The following is a 14,777-nucleotide window of genomic DNA, read 5'->3' on the forward strand; positions in this document are numbered from 1 at the left end:
CGCCGGGCGGGGGCGCGGCCAATCGGGCGGCGGGCCCGGCGCGCTAGGCTCCGGGCAACATGGAGGGAGGCGCGGCGGCCGGCTGCCCCTGACGCGCCGCTCCGAGCCGGTGGTCGGCCAGCCCGCGCCGCCCGGGGCCCTGCGGCGCGGAGATGAGCAGGTCGGCGGCGCTCCTGCTCTGCCTGCTGGGCTGCAACGTCTGGAAGGCGGTGACCAAGACGCTGCGGGAACCCGGCGCCGGAGCCCAAGGTCGGTGCGCGGCGGCGGGCTTTGTGTCGGCCGCGGGCCTGCTGCAGAGGCGGCGGCGGCGGCGGCGGGGCTCCGGGGCCGCATTGTGGCGCCGCGGCCGCCCGAGCCCGAGCCGCCGCCACCGGGCCTGCAGCCCCAGCGCCGCGCTCCCGAGGGGGCGGCGCCGCCCGGGGGCGCCGAGATACCCGGGCAGACGCTCCCGGGGGGCCGCGGGCCGCCGGGGTGCGGGTGGCATCAGCTGTTGCCGCCTCGCGTGGCTGGTGTGGATGTATCCGAGGGTCCTTTATGCGCGCTGCGGACACGCGGCACCATCTCCTCCTTCGCCCGGGCGAGAACTGCAGCCCCCGGGTCGCCATCGCCCGCTCCCCACCTCGGGGCTCGGTTCTCGAAGCCCGATCGCGAAGGCTACGCTCGGCACTTTTGTTGCGGCGGTCGAGGGGGTGGCCGCCGCCCCTGGGGTGCCCCCTGCGCCCCGGGACCCCGAGGTCCGCGGCCGCTGCCCGCCTCCAGCCTGCCGCAGTTTGGGAAAGTTTCGGGGTCTCCTCCCCCTCCCGATGCGACGTCTTTAACAGGCCTTAAGGGCTCTGCTCGGCGGCCCAGGAATCATCCCCGGAAGGGGAGAAAGAATTGGAACTGGGAGGCCCTAATCAATTTTAAAAAAAAATCATTTCCACGGCTGTGTGTCGCCAGCTCAAGGCTTTTGTCTAATCTTTGGCCTCTGCAAATATGCTTTCCAGCCCTGGGAGGAATGTGCTCGCCTCTGAGAATGGCCACGAGCCTGTCTTTTGTTTTCAAAATAAGAATTTGTTTGGGGGGGAAGCCCGAAGGTTCCTTTGCACGGGTTTGTGCGGTCGAAATCGAGGGCTTCTCTGTTGCCTGGCTTTTCGAAAGGGTGAGTGAGGCCGCCGTAGATGCACATCTGGCGTTCACACAGGACACCAATGCCGGGCCTCGCTGGGCCTCTCTGGTCTCCCGGGAGGGTTTCCCTGCAGCCCTGGAGACCCTCACCCGCACCCCGACCCCCAGACTCCTTGCCCGCGTCCTTTCCTCGAGGAAAGGTGTGTGTTCTGTGAAGTCTGCCCAGCAGACGGAATGCACGGGGAGCGCTCCATCCCAGCTCGCTCCATCCTCTTGCTAGGACCCTGCCTTACGCCCTTTTCCTTATGGCAAATATTCAGAACCCAGAGCCCGGGAGTGCCTGGGAGCAGAGAACCCTGGTGGTTTTCCACCTCTCATGTTGAGACAGGGAAGGGGGTTCCTACCCACAGTCGGTTGGGGTTTGGTTTGTTACCTACATGTTGAATTCAAGGTTTTCATATTCATCGCTTGCTGTATCATTTGCTGGAGTCTCTTTCATGCGTCGCTTTTTCTATAGCTGTGATGGGACAAGACCATTCTGAATTGTGTATAAACTTAGTAATGTATATTACGGAAGGGGGAACATTGGCAAGGTACAGAAAAGACTGTCTCTTCATGTAGGAAATGAATGTTTAGGACATTAGCTCATCAGTGTTGAATTGTAGCCTCTTTCATTAATCCCCTACTGCTCTTTGAATCAGCTGTTTCAATGAATATGATATTTGTGTTTCAACAAGGTCATTAATTCCAAAGAATGGGTGGAATTTTTTGTTTTGCACTTGGAATAGGGATATGGAAACATTAAGTTTGTGCACTTATAAAATAGGGGAAGGCTGGAACAAAAAAGTCATGAAAAAAACCTACTAGGTCTAGGTCAAACACCACATTTTGCAGAGCTTGCTGCTAAATATTTTATCTGGTAACTAAAGTCTCAGAAATGGAATATTCTGTGCGGTGAGTGAGAAAAAGTCAAGCTGTGAGATGTTTATGCACAGCTAGGAGTACCTTAGTATATTGTGTGTTTGGAGTGGGAGATCAAGTATCTTGGAATATTTTTCCCCAGGATTACTTCCTTGTTTGGGTAGGATGGCTTTTTAAAGAGCTGAGCCCAGGAGCTCTGCTAGAACTCAGGGTCTCACTACCTGGCATCTGGATTTTGAACTAGTACCGTGTTTTCAGGGAATGGACAATTGCTCCTTTAACTGTAGAAGGTCGCCTTCACCCCACTGAGTTCTTCAGACCATTTTGAAATTTATCTTGTAACATAGTTTTAAAATTCATGGCTTCTCTGCGCTCCGGGATCACGTACACAATGAAGACAAATGCTTTCTCTGATTTCACTTTGCGTTTTCCGCAGCAGGTTGTAGAGGGTTTTGCACAGAGCTGGTGCTCAGGTTGTGTTGAAAGAAAGAGTAAAGGATTGAAGACAGCCAGTGCATATTCTAAAGGGCACCATGCATACACTTTAAGAAAAAAACTTCATGCTTACCTGCCCGGAAACCTAATTTGTAAGAGTTTTGCTTTTATTGGAGAAACTGTTCCATGAATCGTACTTTTTTTTTTTTGTTTTTTTTTGGCTGCGCAGCGTATGGTATCTTAGTTCCCTGACCAGGGATCAAACCCATGCCCCCCTGCAGTGGAAGTGTGGAGTCCTAACCACTGGACCGCCAGGGAAGTCCCTACGAATCATACTTTGAACATGCATTGTGCTCACATAGATGTTATGCACCAACCAAATTTAGATTAGGAAAAACTACTTAGAGACCTCAAACACGTAAATCATAGGCCAGAGCACCCCAATTAGATTCCTAGGCCTAAATGACACCTTCCTTTTTAAATGAATCCTTGTTATGTCAGAGGAAACTAACATCTGCAAAATTTCTCGGCATCACTTTGCTCTTTATATATTCAAGATAAAATTTAAAGTTTGGCTCTCCCTACTGTAGCTGCTTTGAATCAGCAAAGGGATTTCAAAGGCAACAGTTAGCTGTCACCATGAGGCTTGGCTTTGCCGGTCGTGAATTTGAACCAACTCCAGCATATGATTACGTGTTTTTATGAAGTGTTTCCATTTGAGTTGCCCTAAAGTGGTCATAGTATCTAATTTTTTTCCTGGGAATTTATAGAAACCGTTATTCACAAGTATCTACTAATTCTGACTTCCTCCACCTCTTACACAACTGTGCGCTAAGACCAGCTTGATAGAGGGGGCCCCTACTTAAAGAGTGGTAAGCTGTGCAGACGTGCTCTATGAGATGTATTCTTGAACCCCAGCACTCTCTTTATGTGCCAGAAGAAAGCTCAGAGCTAGGTTGCTGCTTATTCTCTAAAAGTAAAGTATTTTGCAATGATGTGCTATTTTTTTGTTCTTCTCAGAAAAGCTACAATCTATCATAACATTTGAGGTGAATGGTTGGCTGTCTCTCTTCTCTGCAAAAGGTCTATTCCTGGCCAAATTCAAATTTCGGTTTTTAAAACATCGTGATCAGTTGAAAGACCAGGAAGGGATGTAAGCTATCAGGAGGATTATCCAACAGGCATGACTTATGCTGACAGTATATTAAGAGCATAACATCTAAATAAAACTCATGGGCTCACATCCTGGGAAACTGCAGGACTTGAACTTGCCAAGACCTCTGGACTTCCTTGAACGCCAGGTGTGGGAATTCTATGCAGAAGCAACAGCAATGTCTAGGGAATTTCTGGCAAAGTCTTTGAGATAAGTTTAAGAATTATTTCTGTATCCTATTTGTACTTGTCCTGTAATACTTGGTAACTTACAGCTTATTAGCTTAGAAACCTAACCAAAAGAAAGAAAATATTGCATGGATTTCCGAACTAATAGCTTTCAAGTGAAGGTACTTTCTCAGTTTTAATCAAGCCTTCATTTTAAACAAATTACTGATATGTCTGTAAATCTGTTTATTTTCATTATTGTTGGCAAATGCTAATTTAGTAGTTTTATTAAATACTGCTTACTAAAAAAGCACACGGAAATAAGTTGGACAGGCAACAGACGTGTATAATACTCTATATTGAAGGAAAAATTGAATATAAAAACATTTCAGAAATCTAGTTGGAAGAATTTGCCCTGTGATAACACATATACATCAATAATGCTTTTATAGTTTGCTTTTATATATGACTTCCGGACCTTTAAAGACCACAGTCCTGGCTAAATTATTCAGTTCCAGCAAAAACGGAAGTGAATGTATTTTAACAGTACTTTTTAAATTAAGCATTGGCACCCTAAATAGACCAACTCATTATAAGAAGTGATCGTTCTTAAAAATTCTATATTGTGACCCGATGGTATGCCCTACATGCAGAAAACCATTATGTACTTTCGTAAAGTCAAACTTGTAAATAGGCAACATTTGAGGCAATTAACCACTTTAGAAAGGGTTTCACAATAAGTTCCCTTAAAATAAACAGTTTATTCCGCGTATTTAAGGCGACTCCACCTTCCTCTGGTCAAGCCTCTGTTTGAAATGTTTGCAGCTCCTCTTCCTCTCAGATAAAAGTGAGGCTGCAAACATTTGCCCATTTTTCTTTCATTTACCCCTTGCAGGATCTATTAACCCATAGAGATTCCGGTAATTAAACCCTATTACGTGGATGACTCCAACTTTTCTCTCTCTTGCCTTGACCTGGTGTCATAGCTCTAGTTCCTTCTGTCCAACAAGCTACTGGACGTCTCCATTCAGTGCATGAAGCTGACCTCAAACTCCTCAGCTGCCAGCCTCCTTCTCCAGTCCAGCTTACCTTAAGTTCTCTATTAAACTGGACTCAAAATCTGGGTGTCCCCTTAGATCCTTCCTCTACCTTATAATCCATACAGTTGGTCATTGTAAGGGTGCATATATAGAGCACATTTATGTAGATGTCTTTAGATCCAGATAGGTGCGTTTATATAGTATCAGAAGGCGCTTCTTGGCCAAGTTTATACTTCTTGTTCTGCAGGTGAGGAAACCCAGGCCCAAAGAAGTGAGGGGACCTCAGATAATGGTGTTCTCTAGCCGCACAGACCCTGTGGAAGGTGGAGTCATGGCCTCCAAAGATGTTCATGTCCTGATCTCTGGAACCAGAGAATACAGTAGTGCTTTATGTGAGAAGAGGGACTCTGCAGAGCTAATTAAGTTAAGGATCTTCAGGTGGGAAGATTATTCGGTATTATAAAAGGGAGGCAGAAAGCTCAGAGTCAGAGAAGGAGATGTGACAACGCAAGCAGAGGGTCAGAGCCAGAGACGGTGAAGATGTTTCACTGCTGGCCAGGAAGACAGTGCCAGGGAATGCAGGCGGCCTCCGGACGCTGCAAAAGGCGAGGAAGTGGATTCTCCCCTAAGGCTTCCAGAAAGAATGCTGCCTTGCCAACCTCTTGGCTTTAGCTCCGTGATGCTGATTTGGGGCTTCTGACCTCCAGAACTATAGGATATAAATTCATGTTATTTGAAGCCACTGAGTTGTACTTTTCTATGGTAGCAATAGGAAACCAGTACAGAGACTGACCCCCGAGGACTGTGAGAGATGGTGCACCCATACAGCCAGGGTAATGGTACAGCTTGGACCACTTTGGGGGACCAAGCTGCTGAAGATAACATTTGGAGGCTTTTTGCATCTGTTTAACAAAATTCTGCCAAATTGGAACCCTGTTGGGGGCCCTTGGGGAGAGCCTTAAGGGCCTTCCCACCATCACCACCAAAATAACGATTTTTTTTTCCAGAGGAGCTCAGTGGGCTGTGACTTTTATTTGTAAGCAAGGTGCATCCAATTATCGGTGTTCCTTCTAGCGCGGGGATTACTCACACCTGCAGGGAGAAGTGATAGCCTCTTTTAGAAATTTGGCTTCACTTGGCTCTAATCTTTGTCGAAACATACCTGTCGGTAACTAAATGAGGTAAAAGAAAGTTCCGACTGAATGTCACCATCAGCCCCCGAAGCCATCGTATAATAAAATGATAGGGGACCCCCAACGTGGAACGGCCTCCCAGTGTTGTCTCAGAGGCTCAGCACATCCCCTTGATGTTTCTCCGCCTCTCTTGGGCCAGTGAGCCCCACCAGCTCGGGGGCCTGGGACCACCAGAACCATTAAGGATGCCTCCCGCAGGGAAGGGGGATGGGATGAATTGGGAGATTGGGATTGACATATATATACTACTATATATAAAATGGATAACTAATGAGAACCTACTGTATAGCTCAGGGAACTCTAATGCTCTGTGGTGACCTAAATGGGAAGGAAAGCCAAGAAGAGGGGATATATGTATATGTACAGCTGATTCACTTTGCTGTACAGCAGAAACGAACACAACATTGTAAAGCAGCTAGACTCCAATAAAATTAAAAAAAAAAAAAGACGCCTCCTGCAGGTGGAGGACAGAGCAGTATGGAAACACCCAAATAATCCTCGACACTGCCGCGATTGCAGAATGCAGGAAGAGGGAGACTGCTTGGTCTCCTGCAGTTCCTATCCCGCTGGGAGCAAAAGACTAACGTTCACCTTAGCCCAGAGAAGGGAGCCACCACTGCGGGGGTCGCTGGCCACTTGGTGGAGTGATGTGGGGATGGGAGAAGGGGAAGGATAATGAAGTGTCTCCTCCTGAGGAGCAGACCCAAGAATGGACAGAAGCCTGAACCATCTCGATTTCAGGGCTTTAGCCTAAAGGTAAACAAAGATTGGAGAAAGGGAGAGAATGACTCCCTTATTTGCAGGCCGAAGACCTTGCCTCATGTTAAGGCATCATTCTTGCCTTCCCCTCCCATCTCATCAACATTCCTTCACTCATCTCTCTTCATTTTCCCTCCCAGGTACTTGTGCAAAGCAGCGTGTCTTTCTCCCTCTGTTTCAGTCTGTTCTTTCAACCCAGGCTCTTTCCACGTGGCCCTCGTCAAACACCATTTTAATTCATGTTTCTCTCCTGCAGAGACACGTTAACTCTTTTCCCGTTGCCCAAAGTATGGCATCTAAATTATGACGTCTGGCCTTTCCTCATGTGCCTGTTCCAGCTTTAGCTCCGTTCTTCGCCGGGTTGAGATCACCCCCTCCGGCTAGAATGTTCCATCATTGTCCCCTGGGTGATGGTTGTACATCCTCACTTCCCTTCACTCACAGCCATGCTCCCCTTTTCCATTCTTAAAATACTGTATGAAAACAGTATGCTAAACACTTGTTAGACGAAAAAAGGGTTCTGTGGAGCTTCCCTGCTGGTGCAGTGGTTGAGAGTCCACCTGCCGATGCAGGGGACCCGGGTTCGTGCCCCGGTCCAGGAGGATCCCACATGCCGCGGAGCGGCTGGGCACGTGAGCCATGGCCGCTGAGCCTGCGCGTCCGGAGCCTGTGCTCCGCAACGGGAGAGGCCACGGCAGTGAGAGGCCCGCGTACCGCAAAAAAAAAAAAAAAAAAAAGGGTACTGTGGAGGAGACAGTATATTTTGGGGTAAGCTTGATTCTTTCGGGGTGCTTACTTTTTCACATTTTACAATCCAATTGAAGAAGAAATGGAAAAATAAATTAAGGACATCACCAAGGTACTTTAATGTAATTAGGCAAGAATCTTAACATGAAACCGTTAACAGTTGCATGACTAAAATACAGCTGTAAGTTGTCTGTGATGTTTATTTCTAGAAATTTCGAGGATTTGCCCACAGTAGGCCACAGGAAGTTGTATTTGAGAGAGCATAAGCACACAGAACATCACTTAGTGCTCCTCAAAGTTGTAAGTTAGGTGAGACACGTCCTTTTAGTGATCAAATATTGAAGCAGGGACAGTATAGGTTAGACAGTGTTGGTTCTGTAGTGATTTCCAGTATCAGCTGAAGCTCTGAATAATAATTGCAGAAACAATTAGGTAAAACTCACAGTACTTACAAAGGGTGGGGTGGTGAGATGATCAAATATGGATTTAATATGTTCAAATAGTTTGAGCCCTTAATTGAAGCTTAACTTTATATAAAACATATAAACATACTCAAATATGAGAACTGGCAAGATCTTTTGGGATTGTGGGAAGTAGCCAGTGGTGTTGGAAAAGCTGGCTTAGGAGAAATTAACTTGGAAGTGAGTACTGAGTTTGTAAAAGGTTGGTTTGTTTCTTATTTGTTTTGTTTTGAGCTGTACCCCACAGGGATAGAGAAGCCTGAGTGTAATGAGAAGAGGCAACCATGTCCAAGTCAAATGAACATTTCATTTGCCTAGACTTCTTAGAGCTCAGAATTCGAATAGAAAAATTATTGAATTCATATAGAAGGAAAGATTTTTAATGTAATTTTGACAGAGCTGAACTAAAGACATAAATGCTTTGATGAAAGCTAGCCTCAATCCGTAAGGTGAATCACATTAGTAAGACCTCTGATTTCAAACCAGTAATTAGTAGCAGTCCTATGGATGACTTTATACTGGTTGTAGTCGAGTGTGGCTGTGCTTTGTTTCCTCAGCCTCACAATTAGCACTTAGATCTCTCCTCTTAAGAGAGAAGGGTCAACAACAAGCATTTGTTAATGGAAATCTATCTTAACAGAGAGAATTAAAGCACGTGTAACTTGGGTCTCTATTTTATTATTAGCAGCATTCTATTTATTTGCCTATTCTTAATTTGTTTGATTATTTATAATTTATAGTTGATTTCTAATAATATTTTATTAATGACTTGGATGAGTACATTGCAGGAATATTGATCATACTTTCTTCTGAAATAAAGACTAAAAGGGGGTGTCTTAGTCCATCCAAGCAGCTGTAACAGAATACCATAGACTGGTTGGCTTATAAACAGTAGCAGTTTATTTCTCAACAGTTTGGGAGGCTGGGAAGTCCAAGATCAAGGTGTTTGCAGATGCGATGCCTGGTGAGAGCCCACTTCTGATTCGTAGATGGCCATCTTTCTGCTGTGTCCTCACATAGCAGAACGGGTGAGAGAGCTCTCTGAGATCTCTTCTTAATCAGCGCACTAATCCCATTCATGAGGTCCCCACCCTCATGTGCGTGTGTGTGTGTGTATGTGTGTGTCAGGGTAGAGAAGGAATAGGAGAGAAAAAGAAAACAAAAATAACCCTTCCAGAGTCTATTATTTGCATCCTACCAGTGCAAAACTAGAGGTTATATAGGGCTGTTTCAGTGCCTGTTCTCCTCTTTAAAAGAAACCTGAACAGGGACTTCCCTGGTGGCACAGTGGTTAAGAATCCACCTGCCAATGCAAGGGACACGGGTACGAGCTCTGGTCCGGGAAGATCCCACATGCCGCGGAGCAACTAAGCCTGTGCGCCACAACTGCTGAGCCTGTGCTCTAGAGCCCGCGAGCCACAACTACTGAGTCCGCGTGCTGCAACTCCTGAAGCCCACATGCCTAGAGCCTGTGCTCCACAACAAGAGAAGCCACCTCAGTGAGAAGCCTGTGCCCCACAATGAAGTGTAGCCCCCCTCTCGCCGCAACTAGAGAAAGCCCGCACACAGCAATGAAGACCCAACGCAGCCAAAAATAAAATAATTAATTAACTTAAAAAAAACCCTAAACATATATGCCAGTTGGAAGGTGCAAGAGTCGATACACTCCAGCAAGTACCAGGATCTCTTAAAATGACTAAGCAGCTTCTAGAAGTTACTTGGGACACTTCATTAACCTTTTTGAGTCACGAGTATATTGATTCAATTCCTCATAGTCTAATAGTCTTTTTTAAAGTTAAGATAATAATAAAGTTCTAGACATATCTATTCACAGAAGTCAGCTATTTTGAATCAGAGTTGAGCATACCAAGAGATGACCTGCTGTAAAAAGTGAAATTTCTTGAGATTTAAAATCACCCCTAGAGACTGGGTATATCATTTGGAAATTGAGGCCAGATAGGATTGTGCCCTTATCTCCTCTGCTTGTGCCACTAACCTACAGAAATGTACATTGGGTGTTACACATGCATGTGCATGTCTGCATGTAGATTTCACAGAACTGAGCCATCCCAGAAATCCTTGCTGGGATTCGGGGAAAAGTGGGTGCTTGAGTCAGGTCCTCTTTCTTCAGTTCTGTTTCTTCCCTCATATGGCCTTTCCTAATGTTTAGTCTATTTCAGAGCTGCCTGCTTTTTTTTAGAAGCTGTAGCCACACAAAGAGCAGTGACACCTGTGTACGGCTTCCCTGCTGTATATACTGTTGGTACTTTCAGCGAAGGTACTTTCCCCAAGTCCTTTGTCTGAGTTCTTTGGACTTCTACCCAGACAGACAGATTTAGTGGCATAAATAGCCTTTCTGTTGTTTATATTAAAATAGAGATTTTATAAAAGGAAAGGATTTTTTCCGAACTTAGAACATTTTCTTGCTGTGATGCTCACGAGATAGGAGTGTTCAGCCTGACGCCTGAATGTGGACCCTCAGAGCCCAGCATTGGTTTGGTGTTTAATGTGATAGAAAAATCATCCTCTGAGAGTTGCTGGTCGCTCTATTATTGTCTCAATATTTTTTGATATTAAGAAAGTCTGTGATTATTCCGAGTTAGGAAAACAGAATAGCATTAGATCCGTGTAGGTCTGTTATTCTAAATATTGTAATATAAGAGGGCAGTGCTTCTTGAGGATGGCGTGAAAGAAGTTACTTGTGTTTCACGTCATTTGAGTATTTAAAATATTCCCATCTAATCAGAGGTTGGAGGAGATTGGTTTTTAGATGCCTCCTTTAGAACCAGGTTTTTCACTTTTTGCTCAGCTGATCAGTTTCTTTCTTTGTTACCTACCATCTGCTAGACATGTTTGTGACTGTGTGAGAAAGCATATGGGAAAGGGATAGAGAAGTTAATGCAGTCAACTGGTGAGTGTGGAGGACACAGTGTCTGCAGTCTGGTCAAGTTTACAGCCCATCTGCTGGAGCCCAGGGAGCCCTCTTAAAATATGGCTCTGCTCTCCAGGCAGAGTACCTGCAGGATTGTCCCAATGTTACTAGTATGGCCACAGCAAAATTAGGTCTCCTTCCTAAACAACGTTCCTTGGCAGATACTCCTATGGATACATTTTTTCCTTTCCTATAAACTTAAAGACTGCCTAGTGAAATGAGACTCAGAAAGTGATCCTTTTAGCTCACTCACCTCTGGGCAGAGCAGACTGTTAAAATGGCTTTTAATGCACAAGTTGTATTTTCTTTAGAACTGATTCTTGTGCTGTAACTTAGGTTTTTAGTTGAAGTTCAAATTGATAAAAATGCTCCTATTATGAACTTTCTCCCCTACTGTTTGAACCAGTTTTTTGAAACTATCTTGATAAACCTCATTTGCCTTTTTAAATTTAAAGATAGAATCATTGCCTATAATGATGGTTCTTTGAGTGTCTTGATGGAAATCTATTAGATGTCACATTAAATATTAAACTTATGCATTCCAAATCAATACATGTTAAAATACTATATAAATGCTAAGTAAGTATGAGAAAGGAGTTGCCAGCTCTTAGACCAGGGCTGTTGTTTATGTGTACTCGTTAGATAACATTTTGTTAATTAGGTGGAGCTATTCCCTGCTCCTATCTTCCCATTTCTAAATTCAGAATCCCTAGGGAGATGTTTACCTGAGAGAATGGTCTGGAAAGACTTGAAGTTAGATGCTTCCCCACCTTATCTCCCTGTTAGCTGCTGCATGGCTGATTAGCCATTCTTTATACACCCTTCCCCTCACCTATCTCCACACCCATCTGTCTGCCCACCCACCTATCCATTCATCCATCCATCCATCCACCCACACACTCATCCACCCATCCACCCATCTATCCACTCATCCACCCATCCATCCATCCATCCATCAACCCACCTATCTATCCATCTACCCATCTTTATACCCACCCATCGGTTCATCCATCCATCTGACAGAGAGTCTGCTTGCCTTACCTTTCACCACCAAAACATTGATGTTATCTTAAATTTATAGGATCCATTAGATTTTCAAGTGCTTTCAGAGCCATTATCTGTTTTGTTCCTCATAATCCTGAGAGGTATTTGGGAGAGAGATTATTCCTTTTTATACATGAAAAGCAATGTGGCTTGCAGTCATGTGCTGGTACACCGTGGAGGTGGAGGTCCCACCCGCACACCCTCCTCTGCTCTCCTCTTAGCGTGTCTCTCAGTTGTTCTAGGGATTCACACTCACTGTTTCCGAGATAATTTTCAAAGATAATTAAGACCCAGCCCCTCTTTTCTGGAACTCAAGCTCCCATGAGGGGAAAACAGGGATAAGCAAAAAGCGAAGCGTGCAGGGTTGCAGGGAAGGGAATGACTGGCTGGGCTGCGGGAGAGGCTTTCCCAGGGAAGAGGCTTTGGAGCCGGGGTTTGAAGGCTAAGAATTAATCATGTAGAGAAGGTTGGCAGGGAGGCACACCCAGGGCCACACCCCCATCCCTGTGAATCGTAGCTCGTGGGGGGGACATAAGAATAATGGCATTATCGGCAACCAAGTCTTCTGAGTTTATTGCTAAAGCATTGGAAAAAGAGCTGGTTTTTTCCTTTTGTTGGAAAAAGTATCAGTGGAGTTGCTGAATTTGCTAATAAACTCATGTCTCATCCCACGGGGCATATTGAGTAGTGGGTGTTATTCTTAAGTCTGTGAACTGGTTGCCACGCCTATCTGTCTTCCTCTCCCCAGTTATTGTAAAACCTCTTTTCCCATCTATTCTGCTTGGTTGGTTAATCTTCAACCACATAGTCCAACATCAAAGGCTCTGGCTTTTGCAGCATAACTTTCTGTAACCTGAGCCTCCTCTGCTCATCATGTGTAATTTATTTAGAAGGCAGTTACTGGTCTTTGTTCCCCATCTCCTTTCCTTTTTCCCCCGCATTCTTATTCTTGCTTTTTCAGTTGAGTTAAGAGAAAGTATCCACCTCACAGCAACCAAAAGGGCACAGAAAGGTCAGCCTCCTTAAAGTCAATTTCAGCCGCAGAAGGAGTCCTCTTTGGTGTTTTGTTGTTGTTGTTTTAAGTTTTATATTGGAGTATAGTTGATTTACAATTTTGTGTTAGTTTCAGGTGTACAGCAAAATGAGTTAGTTATACATACATTTATTCTTTTTCAGATTCTTTCCCCGCATAGGTTATTTCATTTATTTATTTATTGGCTGTGTCAGGTCTTGGTTGCAGCGCGCAGGCTCTTCGTTGCGGTGCGCGGGCTCTTCGTTGCAGTGAGGGGGCTTCTCTCTAGTTGTGGCATGCAGGCTCTAGGGCGCGAGGGCTCTGTAGTTGTGGCACGTGGGCTTCGTTGCCCCTCAGCGTGTGGGATCTTAGTTCCCCAACCAGGGATCGAACCAGCATCCCCTGCATTGCAAGAAGGACTTTTAACCACTGGGCCACCAGGGAAGACCCCATATAGGTTATTACTGAGTATTGAGTAGAGTTCCCTGTGCTATACAGTAGGTCTTTGTTCATTATCTATTTTATATATCGTAGTGTGTACATGTTAATCCCAAGCTCCTAATTTATCCTTCCCTGCTAAGCTTTCCCCTTTGGTAACCATGTTTTCTAAATCTGTGAGTCTGTTTCTGTTTTGTAAATAAGTTCATTTGTATCATTTTTTTAGATTCCACATATAAGTGATTATGATATTTGTCTGTCTGTCTGACTTCACTTAGTATGATATTCTCTCGGTGCATCTATGCAAATGGCATTATTTCAGCCTTTTGTATGGTTGAGTAGTATTCCATTGTATATTTGTACCAGATCTTATTTATCCATGCATCCTAAGTGTTGATGGACACTTAGGTTGCTTCCTTGTCTTGGCTGTTGTAAATAGTGCTACAGTGAACATTAGGATGCATGTATCTTTTCGAATTACAGCTTTCCCTGGATATATGCCCAGGAGTGGGATTGCAGGATCATATGGTAGCTTCATTTTTAGTTTTTTATGGAACATCCATACCGTTCTCCTTAGTGGGCGTACCAATTTACATTCCCACCAACAGTGTAGGAGGATTACCTTTTCTGTACACCCTCTCCAGCATTTATTGTTTGTAGACTTTTTGATGATGGCCATTCTGACCAGTGTGAGGTGATACCTCATTGTAGTTTTGATTTGCATTTCTCTAATAATTAGAAATGTTGAGCATCTTTTCATGTGCTTTTTGGCCATCTTTATGTCTTCTTTGGAGAGATGTCTATTTAGATCTTCTGCCCATTTTTTTGGATTGGGCTGTTTGCTTTTTTGTTATTGAGCTGCGTGCACTGTTTGTATATTTTGGAGATTAATCCCGTTGTTGAAAATAACCACTTATGCCTAGATCTTAGTTTGTATAAGAGTGATTGAATGTGCTGTGTTTATCTTTCCGAGTCCAGAAGTGATCGAGATAAAGGAGCTGATGGTAACTATTGTAGTGACGGGTTGGGAGCGATTTAGTTCCCAGAGGAAAAGGCCCCTCTGGTGGTCCTCATGGGAGCAATGGGGAGACTTCTCAGTGTAGGGAGTGGCTGCTTGGGAATCAGGAGGTCACTTTAATTCCCTCACTTTTGCAGGAATTGAAAGGTAAGGTGCAGAGTGTTGTAGGGAGAGCCCGGATTTAAGAGCTGTTCCTTTATTCACTCATTCATTCATGGATATTTATTAAACCCCTCCTACTCTTTGTCAGGCAGTGTAAAATAGATTCATGACCCCTACTTCGCCGGGGTTTACAGTACAGCAGGTGCAGTGAGCTCTTCAGCGAGTAGGACTGCTGCTCCAGACGGAGA

At 44.9% G+C, this 14,777-nt stretch overlaps 1 protein-coding gene across 2 annotated transcripts in view; it reads left to right on the forward strand.

The window, feature by feature from the left end:
- The first annotated feature begins 93 nt into the window (after nt 1-93).
- FAM171A1 (family with sequence similarity 171 member A1) overlaps nt 94-14,777 on the forward strand; it is a 125,157-nt gene continuing 110,473 nt past the window's right edge. Inside the window, exon 1 of one of the 2 annotated variants that reach the window (XM_029238523.1) lies at nt 94-249. In XM_029238523.1, the coding sequence (XP_029094356.1) occupies nt 153-249 (97 nt within the window). In that variant the 5' untranslated portion in view covers nt 94-152. Of the gene's footprint in view, nt 250-1,026; nt 1,142-14,777 lie in introns of those variants that run through there. The other variant, XM_029238524.1, reaches the window with a different exon arrangement.

Source organism: Monodon monoceros, unplaced genomic scaffold, assembly GCF_005190385.1.
Source record: "Monodon monoceros isolate NGI ecotype Baffin Bay Population unplaced genomic scaffold, NGI_Narwhal_1 Super_Scaffold_21, whole genome shotgun sequence".
In the NCBI taxonomy this organism is placed as follows: domain Eukaryota; kingdom Metazoa; phylum Chordata; class Mammalia; order Artiodactyla; family Monodontidae; genus Monodon; species Monodon monoceros.